The 19571-nt window shown below is 34.5% G+C and overlaps 2 protein-coding genes across 7 annotated transcripts; both read left to right on the forward strand.

Annotated features, from left to right (window-relative positions):
• Positions 1 to 563: 563 nt before the first annotated feature.
• LOC144575863 (Ubiquitin-like superfamily protein) lies at positions 564 to 10983 on the forward strand. 5 transcript variants are annotated; one of them, XM_078326113.1, is made up of 21 exons: positions 564 to 732; positions 1166 to 1286; positions 2313 to 2430; positions 2800 to 2892; positions 3048 to 3169; positions 3379 to 3462; positions 3709 to 3855; positions 4228 to 4297; positions 4703 to 4860; positions 5816 to 5980; positions 6137 to 6208; positions 6297 to 6369; positions 6551 to 6631; positions 6974 to 7162; positions 7256 to 7375; positions 8139 to 8209; positions 8408 to 8542; positions 8832 to 9032; positions 9304 to 9648; positions 10207 to 10362; positions 10677 to 10983. In XM_078326113.1, the coding sequence occupies exons 2-21, from the start codon at positions 1167 to 1169 to the stop codon at positions 10749 to 10751; spliced, it is 2595 nt and encodes an 864-aa protein (XP_078182239.1). In that variant the 5' UTR covers positions 564 to 732; position 1166; the 3' UTR covers positions 10752 to 10983. The 5 variants fall into 5 exon arrangements, with proteins under 5 accessions (XP_078182239.1, XP_078182235.1, XP_078182236.1 ...); XM_078326109.1 differs by having other exon boundaries at positions 6974 to 7375; XM_078326110.1 differs by having other exon boundaries at positions 4709 to 4860; positions 6974 to 7375.
• A 730-nt stretch (positions 10984 to 11713) lies between these two features.
• LOC144575735 (uncharacterized) lies at positions 11714 to 13927 on the forward strand. Of its 2 annotated transcripts, none has more exons than XM_078325973.1 (3): positions 11714 to 11937; positions 12646 to 12916; positions 13642 to 13927. In XM_078325973.1, the coding sequence occupies exons 1-2, from the start codon at positions 11859 to 11861 to the stop codon at positions 12885 to 12887; spliced, it is 321 nt and encodes a 106-aa protein (XP_078182099.1). In that variant the 5' UTR covers positions 11714 to 11858; the 3' UTR covers positions 12888 to 12916; positions 13642 to 13927. The 2 variants fall into 2 exon arrangements, with proteins under 2 accessions (XP_078182099.1, XP_078182100.1); XM_078325974.1 differs by having other exon boundaries at positions 11717 to 11937; positions 12652 to 12916.
• Positions 13928 to 19571: the final 5644 nt, after the last annotated feature.

Consider the following 19571-nt stretch of genomic DNA (forward strand, 5'->3'; position numbering starts at 1 on the left):
GCACTGGAATCACAAACACATGACATGACTGAACGAAAAACGAAAACGGGCTTTGCATGAACTCAACATGGTTTTATCATGAACTGGATCGTATTTGGGCCTTCGTCCATGGGCCGTGAGCCCGTGAGTCCTATTCTGATCCGATTCAAAAGTCTCTCTTTGGATGACTTCGTCTTTCTTGTTGACTCGTTGGATCCTCCAGATGCTTCCAGAACCTACTTTTGAGTTTTGAGTGCGTATCCGCCCAGATACCTGAAGTGCAATTTAAAAGAACGAACGGTCCAGATGAATTTTATTCAGATCAAACTCAATTCGGTATTTGCTGTGACTGTAGGGTCTGCTTTAAGATTTGTGCAATGCTAAAAGAACGGTCCTGATTTTCAACTGTACCTGGGGTGATCTACTTTTCCTCTCCAGGTTTTTGGAATATCGTCCGTTCCAGATTCCACCCAAGAGTCGATCGGAGGGTTAATGTTTTACCAGAATATTTTGAACTGTCTGCACGAGACTGGAGATGATCCGGATACTTCTGTTTAACTGGTCGTCTGGACCCCATTTCTGACAAATCAATTGCCTTCAAATCAAAAAAGAAAAAAAAAGTAAGGAAAAGAGAAAGAGAAACAAAAGGAAAAACCAAGCGGAAGTAAAGCATTAGCTCCCCCATTTCTCTCCTCCTAATTCCACCTCTTGCTCAGTACAGTAGTCAGATCGATCCGATTTCGCTAATCTCAGGTGCAAGTTTTGTACAGTTCGTGTAACTTTCTTTTCATTCCTCCATTTTGAATCATCGTAGGTTGTGGATACTGTCCCTGTCACTCCGTGTGGCTTGTTCTCGCTACGCTAGCGAAGAGAAACGGACCGGGCAACCGACCGAAGGAAGGTGACCTTGCCCGGCTCAATCGCTGCCTGGGCTCACACCACCCATGGATTTGTGTGGGTGTGGGTTTTTTTTTTTTTTTTTTTTTTTTGGGGGGGGGGGGGGGTCTTAAGTAACTGCTTAGTTTGATAATTTATTGTTTGCACAAGCATCCTGGAGTATTTGCATTTATTTAGGATATAGAGTTGTAGAGTTGTTATCTAGGTCCAGAGTTTTATCCATTACATTTTTGTCTAGTTACTTTTTTATTTGGTATTCTTTCTTGTAATATTATTTTTAACCTGTCAGGATGTCTGATGATGCGGCTAGAGAGGCTACCAGCTTAAGTCATGGAAGCAGCGAACAGGCATTTGAAATAAATATCAAAACAATAGACAATCAAGTTCATAAAGTTCATGTCACTAAAGATGTAATCTCTCTCTCTCTCTCTCTCTCTCTCTCTGTCAGATCTGTGTTCTTCATACTAGACAGTAGTTGGAGCCACTACTAATGACCTATGTAACCCTGATTTGGTGTACAGGTAATGTACCCATATCAAGGTTCATGCATGATACACATGTGACTTGTATCAGATACGTTATCTGACATATCTTAAGATAGATCTTTTAGTACAGACATATTGATGATTCGGCCTAAGAGGACAGTAAGGATATGTGTATCCAATCACTGGTATGTGCAAACTACACCTAATAGGTGGTTTTTCTACATCCCAATAAAAGCTAACCCATGTCCCCTCTTGTTTTAAATGGGCTGGGGTCTGGAACTAAACTTTTCTTTCATTATTGTGGAACTAAAAAAGCACAAGGAAATGCTAGGAGTCTAGACTTGCAGCTCATTTCTTTTACCTTATTCTAATCCCATTAGGGTCTAGAACTATTCCATGTTATTAGAAAGCAACAAGAAATAAACTTTTGTGTTTGACTCCTACAACTTTAATTAATTCAATACCTTTTATTTTTCTGTCTTTACTTCCTGAGTAAATATTTGCAACTTTGCATATAAAACAACGTATCATGATGTATTATAATGTCTGATATATGTGTAACTTTACATGTTCTTACATGTATTTTATTGAAAGTTTGAAACTGAAGCTTTATATTCAAATTTCTAAAATTTAAAATTTTATTGCATTGATTTGCGCTATGAAAATCTGATAAAATTTATTCACATATATGTATATAATGTATTTTATTTGGAGCAGTTGAAATATGCTGTATCGGCATATGTATATCGCATCAGATACGGTACTCTGTATCCGTGCAACAGTGGTTATGACAAAGCATAGTTGTAATTAGACACTCTTCTTTATAAAATATCTTTGTTGGTGCTTCGCCGCCAACCATCAAAAAAAAAAAAGACAAAGCATAGTTCTATGGATAATAAGTTGGAACCAATTGAAGGCAACTATGTGCTAATACTTGAGCATTAATTTCAGATGCCAGTGGCTGTGCTGAAGGGGAAACTAAATGATATAACTGGAGCTTCAGTTGACCAGCAGCGCCTCATTTTCAGAGGAAGGGTTTTAAATGATGATCAAACACTCTCTGAATATCGTATCCTTAATTATATTATGTCTATATTCTGAAACTCCCTGTCTTTGTTTTTAGTTTGTCTTTCGTGCAGTCATGTGCTCAAACTATTAAATTACAAGCCCTTCAATGGAAAATAATGAAATGAGCATTTCCATCAGGGCTTAGTTCTGCAATCCAACTGAAGAGATTGGTCAAGCCCACTGACATCATTGTTTCATTTGCCTTAATGGCCATTCAATGTCAGAAGCAAAATATTAAATGAGTCCTTTATTTGGTACTATAGATTGGTTCCTGTTTTGTAAACACCGATCCTTAAGACTGAAGGGAGATCTTGTGATGTGTAGTTTTCATTTGTTTTGGGGCTTGGAGATCCTTAATAGAATGCAATAGATGTCGAAGAGGGGCACACTTTGCATTTGGTTACTCGCCGGGATGGGCAGAGCGCTCCTGGTTCAACTTCTGCTGATGGTAATCGCAATACTGGTAAGTGCAGTATAATGTCAACCAACTTTTACCTTCTTTGATTGGGTTTATAAGGATGCAATCATTCCAGCCAATTTTGAAATATACTTGAACAATCTGACCAAAGTAGAGGTACTCATTTCTTTGCTATTAATGCTTGGACTTTGTATGTCTAGGCAATGATTCCAGTGCGAATGGGCAGCGCACCAGACCAGGGCAAGGGCCACGCAATGTGATCTTTGGTGTTAACATGACTGAAACTGGAACTGGAGAAGAGATGACTGATCAGATTGTCAGGGTATTTTTTTTTTTTTCCTTCTTATTTATCACGCACTAATTTGCAATTTTCTCTACTGTGACAAGTATAATAACAGAATATATACCATTAACCTGGCCTGATACCTGTTTCATCTCACCTGCCAATGAAGAAGAGGATAATGCTGGTAGCTATGGTTGGTTTCTGTACAGTACTTCATAATTGCTCAAAATTTGGAATATATTTTTCAGGGTATAGGTGACGTTCTTCGTTCTTTGAGCTCTGGACTCATGGCTCCTGGTGGTGGGGCTGGGAATAATCAACCATCAGCTAATGTCACTCTTCTCTTTATTCCTATTTTATATTTTGTTATTTACATAGAAAATTTAAAATATATTATGTGAGGCAGGATATAGCCAAAAGTAATTAAAGGAGCATGCTTTGAAAAGAAATTACGCATGAAGGGAAACATCAAGGAAATACATTGTTGAAAATTGATAAACATGATTACTTTTCAGTATTAAACTACAAAATTAATCTTGAACTTGTATATTGATGTATAGAATTTGATGTTTGATTAGGCTGGAAGTGGTCCTGAGCAAGAAGGTTTACAGAATACTAATAATAGAGCTCAGTCTGTGAACTCAGTCCAACCTGGATTTGCTGTTCTAAATCATCAGATCCAAGTTTCCCAAATCCCACCAGCAGCATTGATATCTAGAAACATGGTATTTTTTTTTTCTTTTTTTCCTTTTGGGTTTTCTATTACGGTCTCTCCTTGATAAAATACCAACGGTTCCTCACAGTAGATATTCATGATTCAATTCTCTGTCGGCAAGGAGATTGATTACTAAGAAAATAGGACAAATGTCTAATTAAATTATAGGCGCATACAAATATTTTTTACCATAATTGAAAGAGTATTGAATCAATTAGTGTAAAATTGCTGTGTGCTTGTCTCATTAATTGATAGATGTTTCTTTTTTATATCAGTCTAGTAAGAGGGGTTTCTTGTAAAAATGTTAGTTATTGTCCTTGTAAATTTACTCATTTGACTTTTTTTAATCTACTCATTCAGTTTGGATATATTCTTCTGTTAGGTTATTCCTGATTCTGTGACAACTCTGTCAGATTTCATACATCGTATGGAGGTTGCTCTACAAAGTAGTGGTAAGTTCTTTGTTGCACTCTTCAACTCTATGCAATAAAGAATTAGAAGTGGTAAATTTTGGGATCTTTTGGAACACACTTAAAATTGTCTTTTTACTTCCATAATTGCACTTTGTGGCTTCTATTTTTACTCCAAACATTTCTATGCATGGGTTTTAATGTCTGGGATAAATCCCATGTCAGTAAAACATATTTATTTAACTTACATGCTAACAGAAAGGTCCTTATCATTTTAATAAAGGTAGATGGTTTTGTTTACGAGGAGAGGAAATCATCACAATGAAAACTGATGTCTTATGCAAATGGGGTTTGACTTGGGTCTTTCTTTCCTAAGCAATAGAATCAAATTAATGGATATCTATGTTGCTTTCTTTGACAATCTAGATCTGTTATATTTTGTTTAAGGCTCAGAAAATGTAGGCAGTGGTGGGACTCCATCTCAGCCTCCCACAAGACCAGAAGCCATGAACCAAAGGGCAGTTCCACCAACTCCTCAGGCTCTAGCCTCTGTTATTGCACAGGCGAGACAGCTGCTTACTGGCAGCTTTGCATCCTCCCTCTCTGTATGTTCACATCTTGCTTTCTGTTGAAAATGCTGTTCTCTTTGTCTTATTTTTTTTTGTACAGTCATGACACCTGAAACTTTAATTTAGTAGAGAAGCCACTAGAAATGTCAAATTTATATATTTGCTGCTTATATTTCAATAGTTAATATCAACTTTTTTGTTAGATATAGCAGACTCCATGGTGTACCTAATTTAGATTAAGATTCAAAGTAAGGCTTATGTGAGGACTTAAAAAAGTGGAAGTAAATAAAATTTCTTTTAGTTATTTAGGAAGAGATATAGTACAAATAGGTGAGGATTAGAACAGTGTTATAAAGTACAAATCAGCGGAGATTAGTCCTTGTGTTGGTCTAATATAGGATTATATCAAACAAGATTTCTCGTGTCATTTTGGAATGGAAGTAAAGTCTCAGGTGGTATCTATGGAATTTTGAAGTTTTAAGTGGCACACATGCAAATTTGGAAGGATATATGGCATAAATGTCCCTTTTTATATGTCTAAATTTTTTGTATAAGATAGGAATATCATTGTAGTAATGAATGTTTTGCACATAGAACTTGACTGGAGACCAACATTTACCTACTCTGGTACTTGTGAAAGCATTACTAGAAGCCCTCCAAATTTGCAGTTAAGCCAAATTACACCCTATTAAATCAACAATAATCGGCAATTGTGTAAGATATACAGGTAAGCCTTAACTGTTCAATCAAATGTTGATTTAATCGAGATGTGTTTCTATGCATCATTTACACTGCTGACATCCTCCATTAAACCCAATGCCACCCTCAATTCATTTAGGCAACTAAACAAAAGCGGTGTTGAAGTTTTGGGAAAGGGGGATGTTATTGTATACTCTGCTTGGTAGGTACCAAAGACCGGGATTACTATCCTGTGAATAATTACGACAGCTTCTGTACCGAAGAATTAATTCATATATGCTTTTACTTTCAGCAATTTGTGGAACATTTAGAGAGAGATGCAGGATCCACAGATGGACCTGTCAGGCAAGCAATCCAGGGTGAAGCATTTCAGGCAGGAATTTCGATGCAACACATAGGTGCCATGCTTTTGGAGCTTGGCCGTACCACTATGACACTTCGCATGGGTTCTTCTCCTGTATGTCATTGCCATTTCTTATTTACATTTGTGGATTAAAATTTGGCCTATTTAGGCTTATGACGAAGTGAACAACTGCTCTAGATTACCCTGAGTAACATTATTTTGTTGTAGTCTGTTATTTTTTTTGAGCTTTTTCATTATTTGAATTTGCAGGAGGAGTCTGTTGTGAATTCTGGACCTTCAGTTTACATAAATGCTAATGGCCCCAATCCAATAATGGTTCAGGTTAGTATCATCCTGTTGACACAAACACCCACACACACACTCAAAAGGTGATAAGCTTATCAATTTTATTCTTTGCTTTGATTTTCAGCCTTTTCCTCTACAAACAAGCTCCATGCTTGGCGGTGGTCAGCTCATTAGTGGAGTAGTTGGACCATTTTCCAGTGAGGATCCTATAGACAGTTCTAACATACAAATCAAAGAAGAACGATTTTTTTTTTTTAATTAACAAAGTAACTACCATAGTAGCTGCTAATTGAGCAAACAAGAAACCAACTCAACCCGAATTAAATCCTTCACTTCATGCTGGTATCGTTTTAGTCCTGACACTTTCTTTGGTAATAGGTGCTACTGGAACTGCTGTACCACCATCTGCTAATGGAACTCCAGTTGATCCAAATGCAGCCCAACCAAATCAACCTGCAGGTAACTGAAGATGTTAACATAACCTAAATAATGTACTGAAAACTGACATGATGTGGTTTTAGATTCTTATATCCCAAGAGTTGATGGGTATTATGGATCCTAATATTTCTGTTTCCATAATAACATGTTTATTGTGACCATGTAGGATCTCTGTAACTGCTTTAGGTCTGTCCATGTTTATTACTGGCCAAATTTCAAACACCACCTATTCCTACTCTATTGTGTTGTATCGTGCTCGAAAGTTAATTTAGACTGATCAACCTATAGCTTCCAATAGAAAAAGAACAAAATCTATATACAAAAAAATCACAATAAATTTAATTCCTACCATCATACTGACAGGAAACCCAGGTGATCCACAGCCGATCCGTAGTCTTGCACCAGGTGGAGTTGTGCGTCAGTCTGTGGGGCCCGGAGGTCACATGCTCAGTGTTGTTTATCCAGTCCAAATGCGGGCACAGGCATCTGGTGGTTCATCGGCTCAATTACGGACCTCTGCTCAAAATACACAAAGCTCATTTCAGTCAGCTGGTACTGGTAGTATGTCTTCCTTGGTACAGCAAATAAATGCTCAACTTAGCAGTGTTTTATCTGGTTTTCAACCGGGTCAAGTTAATCAACCAGGTCAAGTCAATGTAACAAGTGGCCAAGGAGCTAGTACAAACACTACTGGTGGAGTTCAGGAGAATGTTGGTGGAACTGATGATGCCCCTGTTCAAACTTCTGAGCAAGTTTCTGTATCAGGTTCTCTTCTTCCCATCTCTCTCTTTTTCTCACCATTTTCATCATTTGTTTGTATTAGCTTGACCGTTCATATCTTTTTATGCTAATGTGTATAACCAAGAGCTTTAGAGCTTATTATATCTGGTGTGTGCCAATCAGTTTCGGTTCAAATGTAAAAATTGTGTTAAAGTTGGTTCCAGACTTGTACTGCTTTGGTCTTCATCCTTGTTGATTTGCTACTTCTTTTCCTTGCTTTGTGTTTGTTTATGGTTGAATAGCTTAATTTCTTTTAGTAACTTCTTTTTTGTGTGTCTGTGTGCATTTATATATCTTTAATTGAGTGAGTCTGTGGTAAGCATATCACAGGTTGGTCCGTAATACGGATCAGTATTTCCGTTTTCAAAATCACAGCGGTCGATCTGAACCGTTCAAAATGATTTTCATATGAATATGTACTTGCAGACCAAATTTTATATTTTTTAGAATTTTTTTACTATTTTTTAAGATAGGTAGAAAATCACTGTTTTTGGATGGTCCAGAATTTTTAGGTCAAGTGATTTTCTACCTATCTTAAAAAATAGTAAAAAATTCTAAAAAATGTTAAATTCGGTCTGCAAGTACATATTCATATGAAAATCATTTTGAACAGTTCAGATCGACCATTAGTATTTTGAAACAAAAGTATTGATCCGTATTACGGACCAACTTGTGATATGCATAGTGCCATAGACTCACTCTCTTTAATTTGAAATTTGGTAATATATACATCTTACTACATATGTAGGTAATCTGAGAGCTCGTTCTCTGAACAGGCAAGATGCGAGCTTGGTTAGATCTGGATCTACTGATAATAAGGTTAATTCTCACAGCACTCCTGATGGAAATTTAATTATTATGATCTGGTTCATACTAGTACAAGTATGAATCTGATGCAACTAAGATTTGGAAAGCAAATGAAGCTTCATTTACAGTCTTTGGTATAATAAATAAAAAAATAAAAAATAAAATAAAAAAAAAACAAATTCATTATTACTCTTTTGAATGGAAATGCAGGTCAACCAGCATTCCACTGACAATACCATTCCCAGCACATCAACTGAGACAATGCAGAGCTCAAAATCTAGTCAAGGAAGTGAGACTGGTACGTCGGCACCTTTGGGTTTGGGTCTGGCAGGGTTGCAACCTAAGGTAAGATTAGTCTTCCTTTGGGTTTTTTAATTTGTGCCCTTCTTGAGAGATGGATTCCTCAGTGAGGGTTGTATTGTATCCGGTACAGCAAGTTATTATTACTACATAGTTCACTAGCATAATGATCTGGAAGACCGGGACTGTTTAGGTATGGTTTTGGTTTCTTTTTGTTTAATTATACTTGGGTATCATATCACTTGTACAAATTGGCAGAAGTTGTTCTTGGTTAATTTATTTGCTGTTGGTTATATATTTCCAAATAATGTTACTCTTGTTTGCATCTTCTTAGAAAAAGACCAAAGCTTCTGCTAAACCAACACATGATGGGCCATCTCAATCACCAGCTTCGGAAAGCCCGACACCGCAATTTGATTTTGGATCCCTCTTATCTCAAATTAGCTCGAGATCCAGCCCGGCCCAAATGCAGTCAACAGCACCACAATCACAAGCTCCTTCCCAAGGAGTTGACCTTGGCAGCATGTTTTCTCAGGCAAGTATTTACCACACAATCAGTTTTTCTTATCTGTACCAGCAGAAGTAAATTCTGTATATTATTTAGTTCTTTTTGTTTGGTTTTTGCTTGAAGAATTAGAGTTGCAATGATAAAAATAATTAAAAATTTGACAAAATCAGTATCTTCTGCTACAAACCTAGTGTCAAGCTGATGACTTCATTATATTTTGGGTGCTTGATCTTTTGCTTATATAACATTATCTCGCTGAACTGACCTACCTTACTGGTGTAATAAATCTTCATTTCAGATGCTCCAAAGCCCTGTAATAAACAACCTCATGAGTAATATGGCAAGCCAGAGCGGCATGGGGTCTCCTGGTGAACTTAGAAATGTGATGGAACAGTGCACACGAGATCCAGCCATGCAGGACATCTTTGGAAATCTGGTACAACAGATAGATGGGCAACGTGGTACTGGTGCGGGCCAAAGTGGGCCCAATGCAGGTGGGGGAATTGATCTCTCAAGAATTGTGCAACAAATGATGCCTGTTGTGTCCAATGTGCTTGGAGTAGGAGGATCTGGACTGCACACTGCTGGAAATTCTCCTAGCACACCAGCTCCTTCATCTGTTCAGGCAGATCGGGATAGGGAGGTAGGTAACCTTGTTATTTGGTAATTCTTTTAGGAGGGAGGCTATGGTACTATGCATAGTGCAAATTGGACCGTACTTGGTGGCAATATGATTTCCAAACAGTCTATCCAAACCGCTCAATATGGTTTCCATATGAATATGCACTTGGCGGCAAAATTTCACATTTTTTAGTAAAACTTTACTATTTTTTGGATAGGTAGAAAATCACTTGATGATTCTAGACAAATAGTAAAAAAATTCAAAAAAAATATGAAGTTTGGTCTCCAAATACATTTTCATATGGAGATCACGTTGAGCGGTTCAGATCAATTATTTAGACTTTGAAACTGAATATATGGATCATTAGTAAAGATCAATGTGTGCTATGCATAGTACTGTAGCCTAACTCTTCTTTTAGGACTTCAAGAAGAACCAAATAAAATGTGAATTTTAATCTTGACTATGAATGTAGAAGGGGTAAATCACAAAAAGAAGAGTTTAAGATAAAAGTTACAGTTTTGTTGTAGCCTTGGGCCGAAATATCAATTTTGATTGGTCATCCTGTTTTTTTGTGGTAAGGCATCACTTCAGCAAGCTTGTGAGAGAATTGAGCAGCAAGACTCGGCCTCAAATATCTTCACTTCTGTAATGGAGGGTACTGGCTTGTATCAAACTGCGGATGACGATTTTACCGATCTAATTAGTACCCTCAACACCAACCCTGATCTTGCAAATGTACCATCTCTCTCTCAAGGATTCTTTCTTAAAAAATGCATGGGCTGGCATCACCTGCCTTCTGATTGATGGTTTTTTTTTTTTTTTTTTTTTAAGTGAATATGATAATGTTTTCCTAAACTAGCTGAGAGCTGCAATCAAAATTTCATGCAATTGAGCAAATGAATAAAGAAAAATATTCTTGTTCTCATTCACAATGACAAATGGTCAATTGTTTCATTGGTTGATTGCTGAATAGTCCCAAAAAAAAAAAACAGTTACCTACTTTCTGCCATATTTTTGTGATTTCTACTCATGAATTGAAACTGTAACAGGATTATATGAATGTGCTGTATGAAGAAATCCGCAAGCGGGTAGAGTCTGACTCTGCTACGGGCAACAGACAGTGAGATGATGCAATTTTGTCACTAATAAAGAAGTTAGGTTATCTAGTAGTGTTAAATTCAAACTGGTTATGTATTCCTGTTATTTTTGTTGTTTTAGAAATGAATCGATTGCCGTTTTACTTGTACAAAGATGATTCAGTTTCCTTTGGTGTTTATCTATAGAGATAATTTTTCTGTAAATTAGAAACATGCCTTTATGCTTATTTATGAAGACGTTACAATATTACCTTTCAAATGCTCTTATTTCATATTTCACTTGTACGTTGCATTTTGAATCAATGAATTATGGGCCTTATTTTACCTCTCTTTTGACATCTAGGTTAAAATTTCGAAATATGTTCTTTATCGTGCTTGAGAATTACGCACTTCTTTCTTTATTTAGATACCTTGCAATATATTTCTTCATGTATCTATTCTTTTTTCTTATTGAGATTATAAAGAAACTTCCCTCAAAGTTACAACTCTTTGAAAATCGGATTCAAATCTGCTCCTTTTCAACCTCCTATTTCTCAATCCGAGCCGTTCAAAATTGATTATATGACTTTAATTATTTTTTTCTTTTATATTAATATAATATATTAAAACAAATCAGATGCAATTGAAGTTGTATTTTTTTGGCGACAGCCTTTACCCAAGAATTATTAACTCATAAACGAACTTGTGATTAAAAAATAATTGATAACAAATGATACAAAAATTAAAAGGGTACAATAGTACCTTACGATAAAGTACACTGTACACATTCTTCTTATGAATCTTTGACCAATTATAAGAAACGGAGCGTGTTGAATCTTTTAGTCTTTTTTGTTTATTTTTGAGAAGGGAGATCTGATTGCTAGATCTGGACCATCTGATGGAAAGGGAGATGTCCAGTGGTATGTAATGGAGATAATTTAGACATCAAAGAAGGTTCCTCCAACTCGCCAGTGAGACAATTACACACGATTAAACTTGTATAAAGAGTTAATATTTCCGAAAAAGAATATAGAATTTTGAGCAAGCGAGAAACTAAAAGCACCGACAAGAAAAGCAAAGATAGCGTAGCGAGAAAAAGAGTCGAAAAGGAACAAAAACAACAAAAGAGAAATTCAAAAAGGAGAAAATTGAGCGATGATACGGCACGAAATTTGGGGCAGATCAGCTACTTTCCTCCTCATAATCGCAGCAATTTCTCTTCAATTCATCTCAGGTTGGTCTTAATTAGAGATTATTTCCGTTCTTTCGGGGTGAAATTTGGTTTGATATTGGAGTATATAAAATTTTCCCTTTATGAAATAATTTCGGATCTACATGATTCTTACCTTGTAGATCTGATTACTATCCTGCTTATAAGTGCAGATTTGGTTATCAGGTTCAGAAACCAATTTAATTTCGGGATTTGTTACTTCTTTTGATGCGTCTCTTATTCCTGGAGAACATGTTGTTTCACGATCAGTTTAAAAACAAAGAATTATGCAAAATTGATTGCTGACTAGCATGGATCTGGTAGTACATGGTTTTGCTGTTACCTCGCCACACACACACACACACTGGAGATAAATATCTGCATAAATTTAATTGATAAATCTCTATGAGATACAAATGGAACTTCTAATTTATATAGCTCCTTATCCATCTGAATTATGGATTATATACCATATAACAATATATAAATGGTGCCAGTATTGGAGTTACCTTCTGTCTCTCCAATCCTAACGAATTCTCATTTAGTCAAGATTGTTTTCCACTGCATTTTTTTTCTGCTTAATTTCATCAGTGCAGCTTCAGTTGAGCATTTAACATGTTGGTAAATAACATCTTGGTGCCAGTACTGTATGTAGCATAAGCAACATGGTTATCCTTGGTTTGTGGCAAGTGTCATATATCTTGCCTAATCATGTTTTTGGTTGTATTTTAGGTCTAGGTGATGATTCATTAGCAACCAAAAATGGCACAAAGACAGAAATACCCTCAAGCCCGAAAGGCAAGACAGGCCAGACAGTTCTTTTTGTTCTGTTGGGGATAGGAGGGGCGGGGGCTATAGGTTTTTTCCTATTCAAGTACTGGCAAAAGAAGAAGAGAGAGGAACAGCATGCACGCCTTCTAAAGCTCTTTGAAGAGGATGACGAGCTAGAGGTTGAATTAGGGTTTCGTGAGTGAGAAACCTTAATTGGAGCTTTACCTATCAGGTACTGTGTTTGCAAGTAGTCTTGGAATTTTTTGTACCAGTATCTTTATATTGTACCAGTTTACTTGTTCAGGTTCCGTAATTGTATTCAGCTGCATATTTTAGTTGTTTTGGGAAGTTTTTCACTGAGATATTGTTTATGTCCTGCAATTGTATTCAGTTGCATATTCTAATTGTAAAATTCACTTCAGGTTGTGTACAGTGCTGAATACAATTACGGGACAGTGCTACGTGTATGATGTTTCGGGTTGCATTGGACCTATTATACTTTTTCTCTCTTTTTTGGTTATCCATATAATAGAATCAGATCTTGGTTTGATATATTTGCTAAGAGTTGAGTGGGGTCATTTGTCACGAGCAAAAAATTGAGGGGGTCTCATGTCATTACTCATTACCCCTTCTAATAGAGATAGTAAATTCTTTGTTAAGTGAAATTGGGAAATATGAATAATCTGTCATGAAAAAGGGGATCAGGGTAGTTTGTGAGTAAATAAGGAAATTGCTTCATAAGCAAATATAAGCTCCTTTTTTTGTTTTCTTGGTAAGACGGATATAGGTTAACTAGGGCATTTAATTCTGGGATTCAGTGGAACATTGGAGAATCTTCTTGGGTAAAATAGGTGAATCAAGAACATTTTAGGGGTGTATATGCAAAAGCTCTATTTCTTTGTTTGTTCTTGTTCTTCTTTTTCCTCAATATTAATCTATTGATCACACTAAATGCAGGTTTTGGTGTCTATTGGCAAAACAAAAATATCCCTGGTTGTTAAAATTTGGCTCTACTTTGACCCAAGGAAGATCCTTTGCTTAATTACTCAGCTTGCAATTTTTGTTTTACTGTTATGTGAAGCTTATTGAGTTCGATAGAATGCATCTTCTTCTTCTTCCTTTTTTTTTTCTTTTTTTTTCCAATTTTAGGCAGGGTTATAACCCCAGATTATTTTAGTTAATCAATTTTTTTGTACAAATGGATTGATCATTCTCCATCACAACCGTAAATTCATTTCATGTAGCCCTCTGATTTTGCTTCCCATTTTTTTTTCAGTTTTTGTTTATTTAATTATTCATTTGGAGTGTGGTAATCATGAAGCCAACTGAACAGAGGTACCACAAAAGGGGATTGTATTGCAAGTATATGTTAAGTGTTACTGGTAAAAATCGACAACTCAGTGATTGCCAGGTACTTGGTCCGAACATAGCGCAAGCAAGTCAAATTTATTAAAAATGTATATGATTTTGAAATGGATTTTGATCAAATTGTCCCTTACGATCTTTGAAAATTAGGACCAATTTTTTGGTTTGAAAGTCTACTGCTTGCTGCCTTTGGAATATACTTCCACATTATTTGCACCAGGTTAAATTTTTAGACAGTAATTATGAAAAGTAACACTGCTATGGGGATCAAATCAGAGGCAAAAGAACTTGGTGTATTTGTTTTACTTGTCTTGTTTTTAATTTGTTACTGTTGCGGGACAGAAATGAGTTGAATAAGTTGTATAAATTCTGGTGAAACTGATAGAATCAAATAATTTCATATATTTTGGGAATGACATCTTAATTTATCTCATGTGCCTTGACTGTCTGGATTCTGCATTTAAAAAGCCAATGAAATTTATACGGAAATTATTTTTAGCATAGTATTTTCTAGAGAATATAATTAATAACGCAGGATTCCAAGTTCAAACTGTAAAAAGTAAACAATCTATGTAACTGTTAAGTTTATTCGGTAGACATAAAAGTTTGGTGGATGCATCTTTCCAAAGGACCAAATTATATCATGCACACATGGCAAGATGACCCACCAATATTATACCAAAAACCTATAACAAACATTGACATGTGGATCTTACGAGTGACAATGCTTTCAAAGGTGGCAAAGCGGATGTCAACATTGGAGAATAAATAAGTAGGGTCTAGGTATTAAAATCTTGGTTGCATAATTTGTGGATTGGCAACATGAGATTTCCACTGGAATCTATTTACATGTTTCCTCTTCTGGTAAAGAGTTCACTGTCACCTATTTAAGAGATGGATGGGTAAAGCTACAAAATGAAAAAAAAGGATGGTGTAAGATAGAATATGTAGATTGATGTGTTTGTTCCTGCAAAGTAGTTAAACAGAGAGATAATGATATAGAGGGACAAAGAGAAGTTGAATTTATCATTGCTTTAATTTCTTTGCTGGTCACCAAACTTTGCCCCATAACTAACACAAGTTTTTGAAGGAAATTTAATTAGTTCAGAAACAATTACAAGAATTTAATTAGTTGTATTTCAATCACGTTATGTAGTTGTATTTAATATTAGTTTAGAAGCTAGCTAATGGAGAATTTATGTCATTAACATGACAGCAAAATGATGTTTAGTTGTCCTTTACTATTAGCATTTTTTTGTGTTTTTTTTTATCTATTTAGAATGACAGAGAAATTTAATAAATGTGGAGAAAATTAAAATTTAGTGATTAATTTATTATTATATATGGTGAAATAGTGCGCTTAGTGAGTTTGAACTAGAGTGGAAAAAACGTGCCGTGTCATGCCGTGCTGTGCGGTGCCGTGATCAAGTTAATTTTCACGTGATGTGCGTGCCGTGACTAAAATATCAAAGAGTGGTCATGCCATAGGAGTCACGCCGTGCTCAAACGTGCCGTGACCAAACCATTTAATCATAATTTAAGTTAGTTTATTCAAGATTCACCATTTAATCAATATATAATGGTCCTAATTACAAGTGACTATGTGCCGTGCCGTGCGGTGCCAAAGTTTCAAAAGATGGTCACGACACGGGACACGCGAGTCATGGCACGTAACTGACAAACGTGTCGTTCCGTAACGGAGCCGGTGGAGCCGTGCCATTTTTCCCACTCTAGTTTGAACTTTGACCGTGTGAAGATACAGGACTGAATAAAATGAAGAGAAAAACTATGTCAAAAAAATTTAGTGCGCTTAACCTTAAATTTTAACCGTTCATAAAATTGATTATGCTGCATGCACCTGAAAAACCAGCGCCAGGTGCTAATAGAGACCTGAATTAATGTTTGTATTATTAGTGTTACATACAAAATTACATATAATAAATGCCCATGCAGCTTACAATTTCCAATACTAAAAAAACACAAAAATTGTATTTGGCATGGAGTACAGATACCCTACCAAATTATGTAGATACCAACATCAAATTTCAATACATGTCACCTCAATTTAGTAATGGACCCTATAACTAGAGTACGGCTAACGCGCTTCCTCTAGCATATGGGCCGAAATGCTTCCGGTGGAAATTTGAAATTTCAAAATCCAAAAAGTCGATCTGAACCGTTCATCTCCTTCTCCATATTAATATCTGCTCGGAGACCAAATTTTACATTTTTCTGAAATTTTTTACTATTTATTAAGCCACTTTGAAAATCGCTGATCCAATGGTTTTACTGTTTTGTTAAGCCACCGTTGGATCAGCGATTTTCAAAGTGGCTTAATAAATAGTAAAAAATTTCAGAAAAATGTAAAATTTGGTCTCCAAGCAGATATTAATATGGAGAAGGAGATTAACGGTTCAGATCGACTTTTTGGATTTTGAAATTTCAAATTTCCACCGGAAGCATTTCGGCCCATATGCTAGAGGAAGCGCGTTAGCCGTACTCCTATAACTATATATATATATATATATGGGTTTGGCTAATTTGTTGCCGCCTTTTTTTATTTTGTGATGTTCAAACAACAAATTCAAACCGTTAGATGTTTAATCTATACTATAATCTACTGGAGACCAAATTTTACATTTTTTGAAATTTTTTTATTATTTATTAAGCTGGTTTGAAAACCATTGTTTTCAGTAAATTTCTGCAGCATTGAAAACAACGGTTTTCAAACCAGCTTAATAAATAGTAAAAAAATTCCAAAAAATATAAAATTTGGTCTCCAAGTATATTATAGTATAGATTAAACATCTAATAGTTTGGATTTGTTGTTTGGACATCACAAAATAAAAAAAAGGTGGCAGTACCTCCGGCAGCAAATTAGCCACAGCCTATATATATATACACACACACGCATAGCATATTAGCATTTTCCATTATATCAATGCAATATTTAAGACATGGTGTGTGAAATTAAGGAAAGCTGATTGAATATGTTGTGGTCCAGAAGAAATATGAACATCCACTCACATATTTGTTGAATTTACTTTTTTGTCAACTGAAAATACAAATTGTTAATTATTAAATGAGTGAATTCTTAAATCTTTTAAAATTTAGTTATTAACAATAATGTATTTAGTTAGCAGATAAGTAATTATAATTAGACCGATAAATCCAAACTATTGAAACCAATATATTTTACGAGTGGTAGGTTTATATGTAAAACTTGTACATTTTCAAATTAATTTAGTACAAAGTCAAGCAGTCAAAATATGATGAAAAATGAATGTATTAAAATGACCTTATAAACTCCTTTTCTACCACTCAACTCTATACTAAATTAATTCAAAATTTTATAAATTTTACATATAAACATATGGATCACTCGTGAAATAGATCAATTTCATTTATTTGGATTCATCATAAGTCAATCAGATAAATTTTAAAGTTAAGCTTAATACTAAGAGGCTTAAACTTAAATACACCTTAATTAGTTCAAACTGTGAGAGTGGGAAAAAGCTCATCCATTTTATTTATTACTTTATTTAATAAGATACAGGACTGATTAAATAAAATGATCATTAGTTTGAACTCAGTATAAGCAATAAATAAAATGATGAACAATTAGATAAATAGTAAATGAATGAACTATCAAATAGACTCATCCAAAACTGTGAGAGTTTATATCATACTAATTATTCAGTTAATTAAGTTATCCGTATCACATGTATTATACATGGTATATTAATATATGACTATGCCAATTAAATTGCTCTATTAATTTGTGCCGTTCTTTGACAATGACAGAGAAAAATTCCAAGTGAAGTCTAGCGAATGCTAAGAAGCTAGCGGTCGTCAGAGGTATCATGATCTGCACAGACATGAGATAGAAACCATAAAAACAATAAAAAATAAAAAAATTATCAAACCAACTTGATTGTTTTATTTTTTACAAAAACTATAAGAACCGAGATGTCATTTCGGTCTCAGCCGTTTTCAAAGATTTCGAGAAACAAATACATTAAAAAATTGTAAAAATATCTGGGACCGAATTGCTATTTCAGTTCTAAAAAAAAAAAAAATTTGGGACCGAAATGATAGTTCGATTCTCATAGTGTTTGTTTACAAAACAATAAAAAATAAAAAATTATCAAACTAACTTGATTGTTTTATTTTTTACAAAAATTATAAGAACCAAGATGTCATTTCGGTCTCAGCCGTTTTCAAAGATTTCGAGAAACAAATACATTAAAAAATTGTAAAAATATCTGGGACCGAATTGCTATTTCAGTTCTAAAACAAAAATAAAAATTCGGGACCGAAATGATATTTCGATTCTCATAGTGTTTGTTTACAAAAAATAAAATAAAATAATCATGTTGGTTTCATAAAAATCTTTTTTCTAATTATAGTTTATAAAAAAAATTCCAGACCAAAAAGAAAAGAAAAGTCTCTGCTCGGATCCTCTCCAAACCAGGATGAATGGACGACCGTCCATATAATACAAATAGATAGGCGGATATAACATTGAAAAAACAACCAATTCAGAATAAGAAAATAATTAAAACATGCATTTTATAGGAAGTGGATCAGGTGCGAAAAGTTATTGTTCATGTCGATTTTTTTTTAAAACAAAACTGATTACATTTAATTAATTTTTATTGAGGGAGGCAAATGAAACATATTGATATGTATTATAAATTTATATTTATATTTTCAAAAGTTCAAAACAGTCTATTCAAACAATTCAACATAATCTACGTATAAAAAATATATTTGAAGACCAAATATTATTTTTTTAACTATTTTTTTAGACAGATAAAACATCACTAAAAATCTGTCTAAAAGAAATAGTAAAAATATTTTAAAAAGTTCGGTCTGCAAGTATATTTTTATGAATATCTTGTTTAACGGTTTAGATTGATTGTTTAAAATTTAAAAATATAAATATAAATTTATAATACAAGAGAATCAAATTTCCTGTCCACCTGTAGACAGAAAAATCCTACCCACATAATTCATCCATCCATTTATTTTATATCTGCTTTAATTTAAATGATCAATATAAAATCATCAAAAATATTTTCTAAAATCCAAATACTTCTCGTATTTTAATTATTCAAATTGATCATTTAAATTGAAACAAACATAAAATGGATGGAGAAAACGGATATGTGGCCACAAAATCCATTGGTCAATCTATTTTATGGCTGTTTGAATCTAAATAGTCAATATAAAAACATGAAAAATATTTTTTAAAACTCAAATACTTTTTATATTTTAATTATTACTGTTCAGATTAAAGCAAGTATAAAATAGAACCAACCTGGGACTTTTTTTCTAAACCATAATTTAAAAAAGAAAATATTTTTCTGAAACCAACATGATTACTTTTTTTTTACAAAAATCATAAAAAACTGAAATGTCATTTCGGTCCCATATTTTTTTTCGGACTGAAATGAAAAAAATGGTGTAGCCGTTGGAACACCTAGTTTCGGCCAGGAACCCCCAGTTTCTACCCGGAA

This window comes from Carex rostrata, chromosome 24, assembly GCF_964058835.1.
Source record: "Carex rostrata chromosome 24, lpCarRost1.2, whole genome shotgun sequence".
Taxonomy (NCBI): Eukaryota; Viridiplantae; Streptophyta; class Magnoliopsida; order Poales; family Cyperaceae; genus Carex; species Carex rostrata.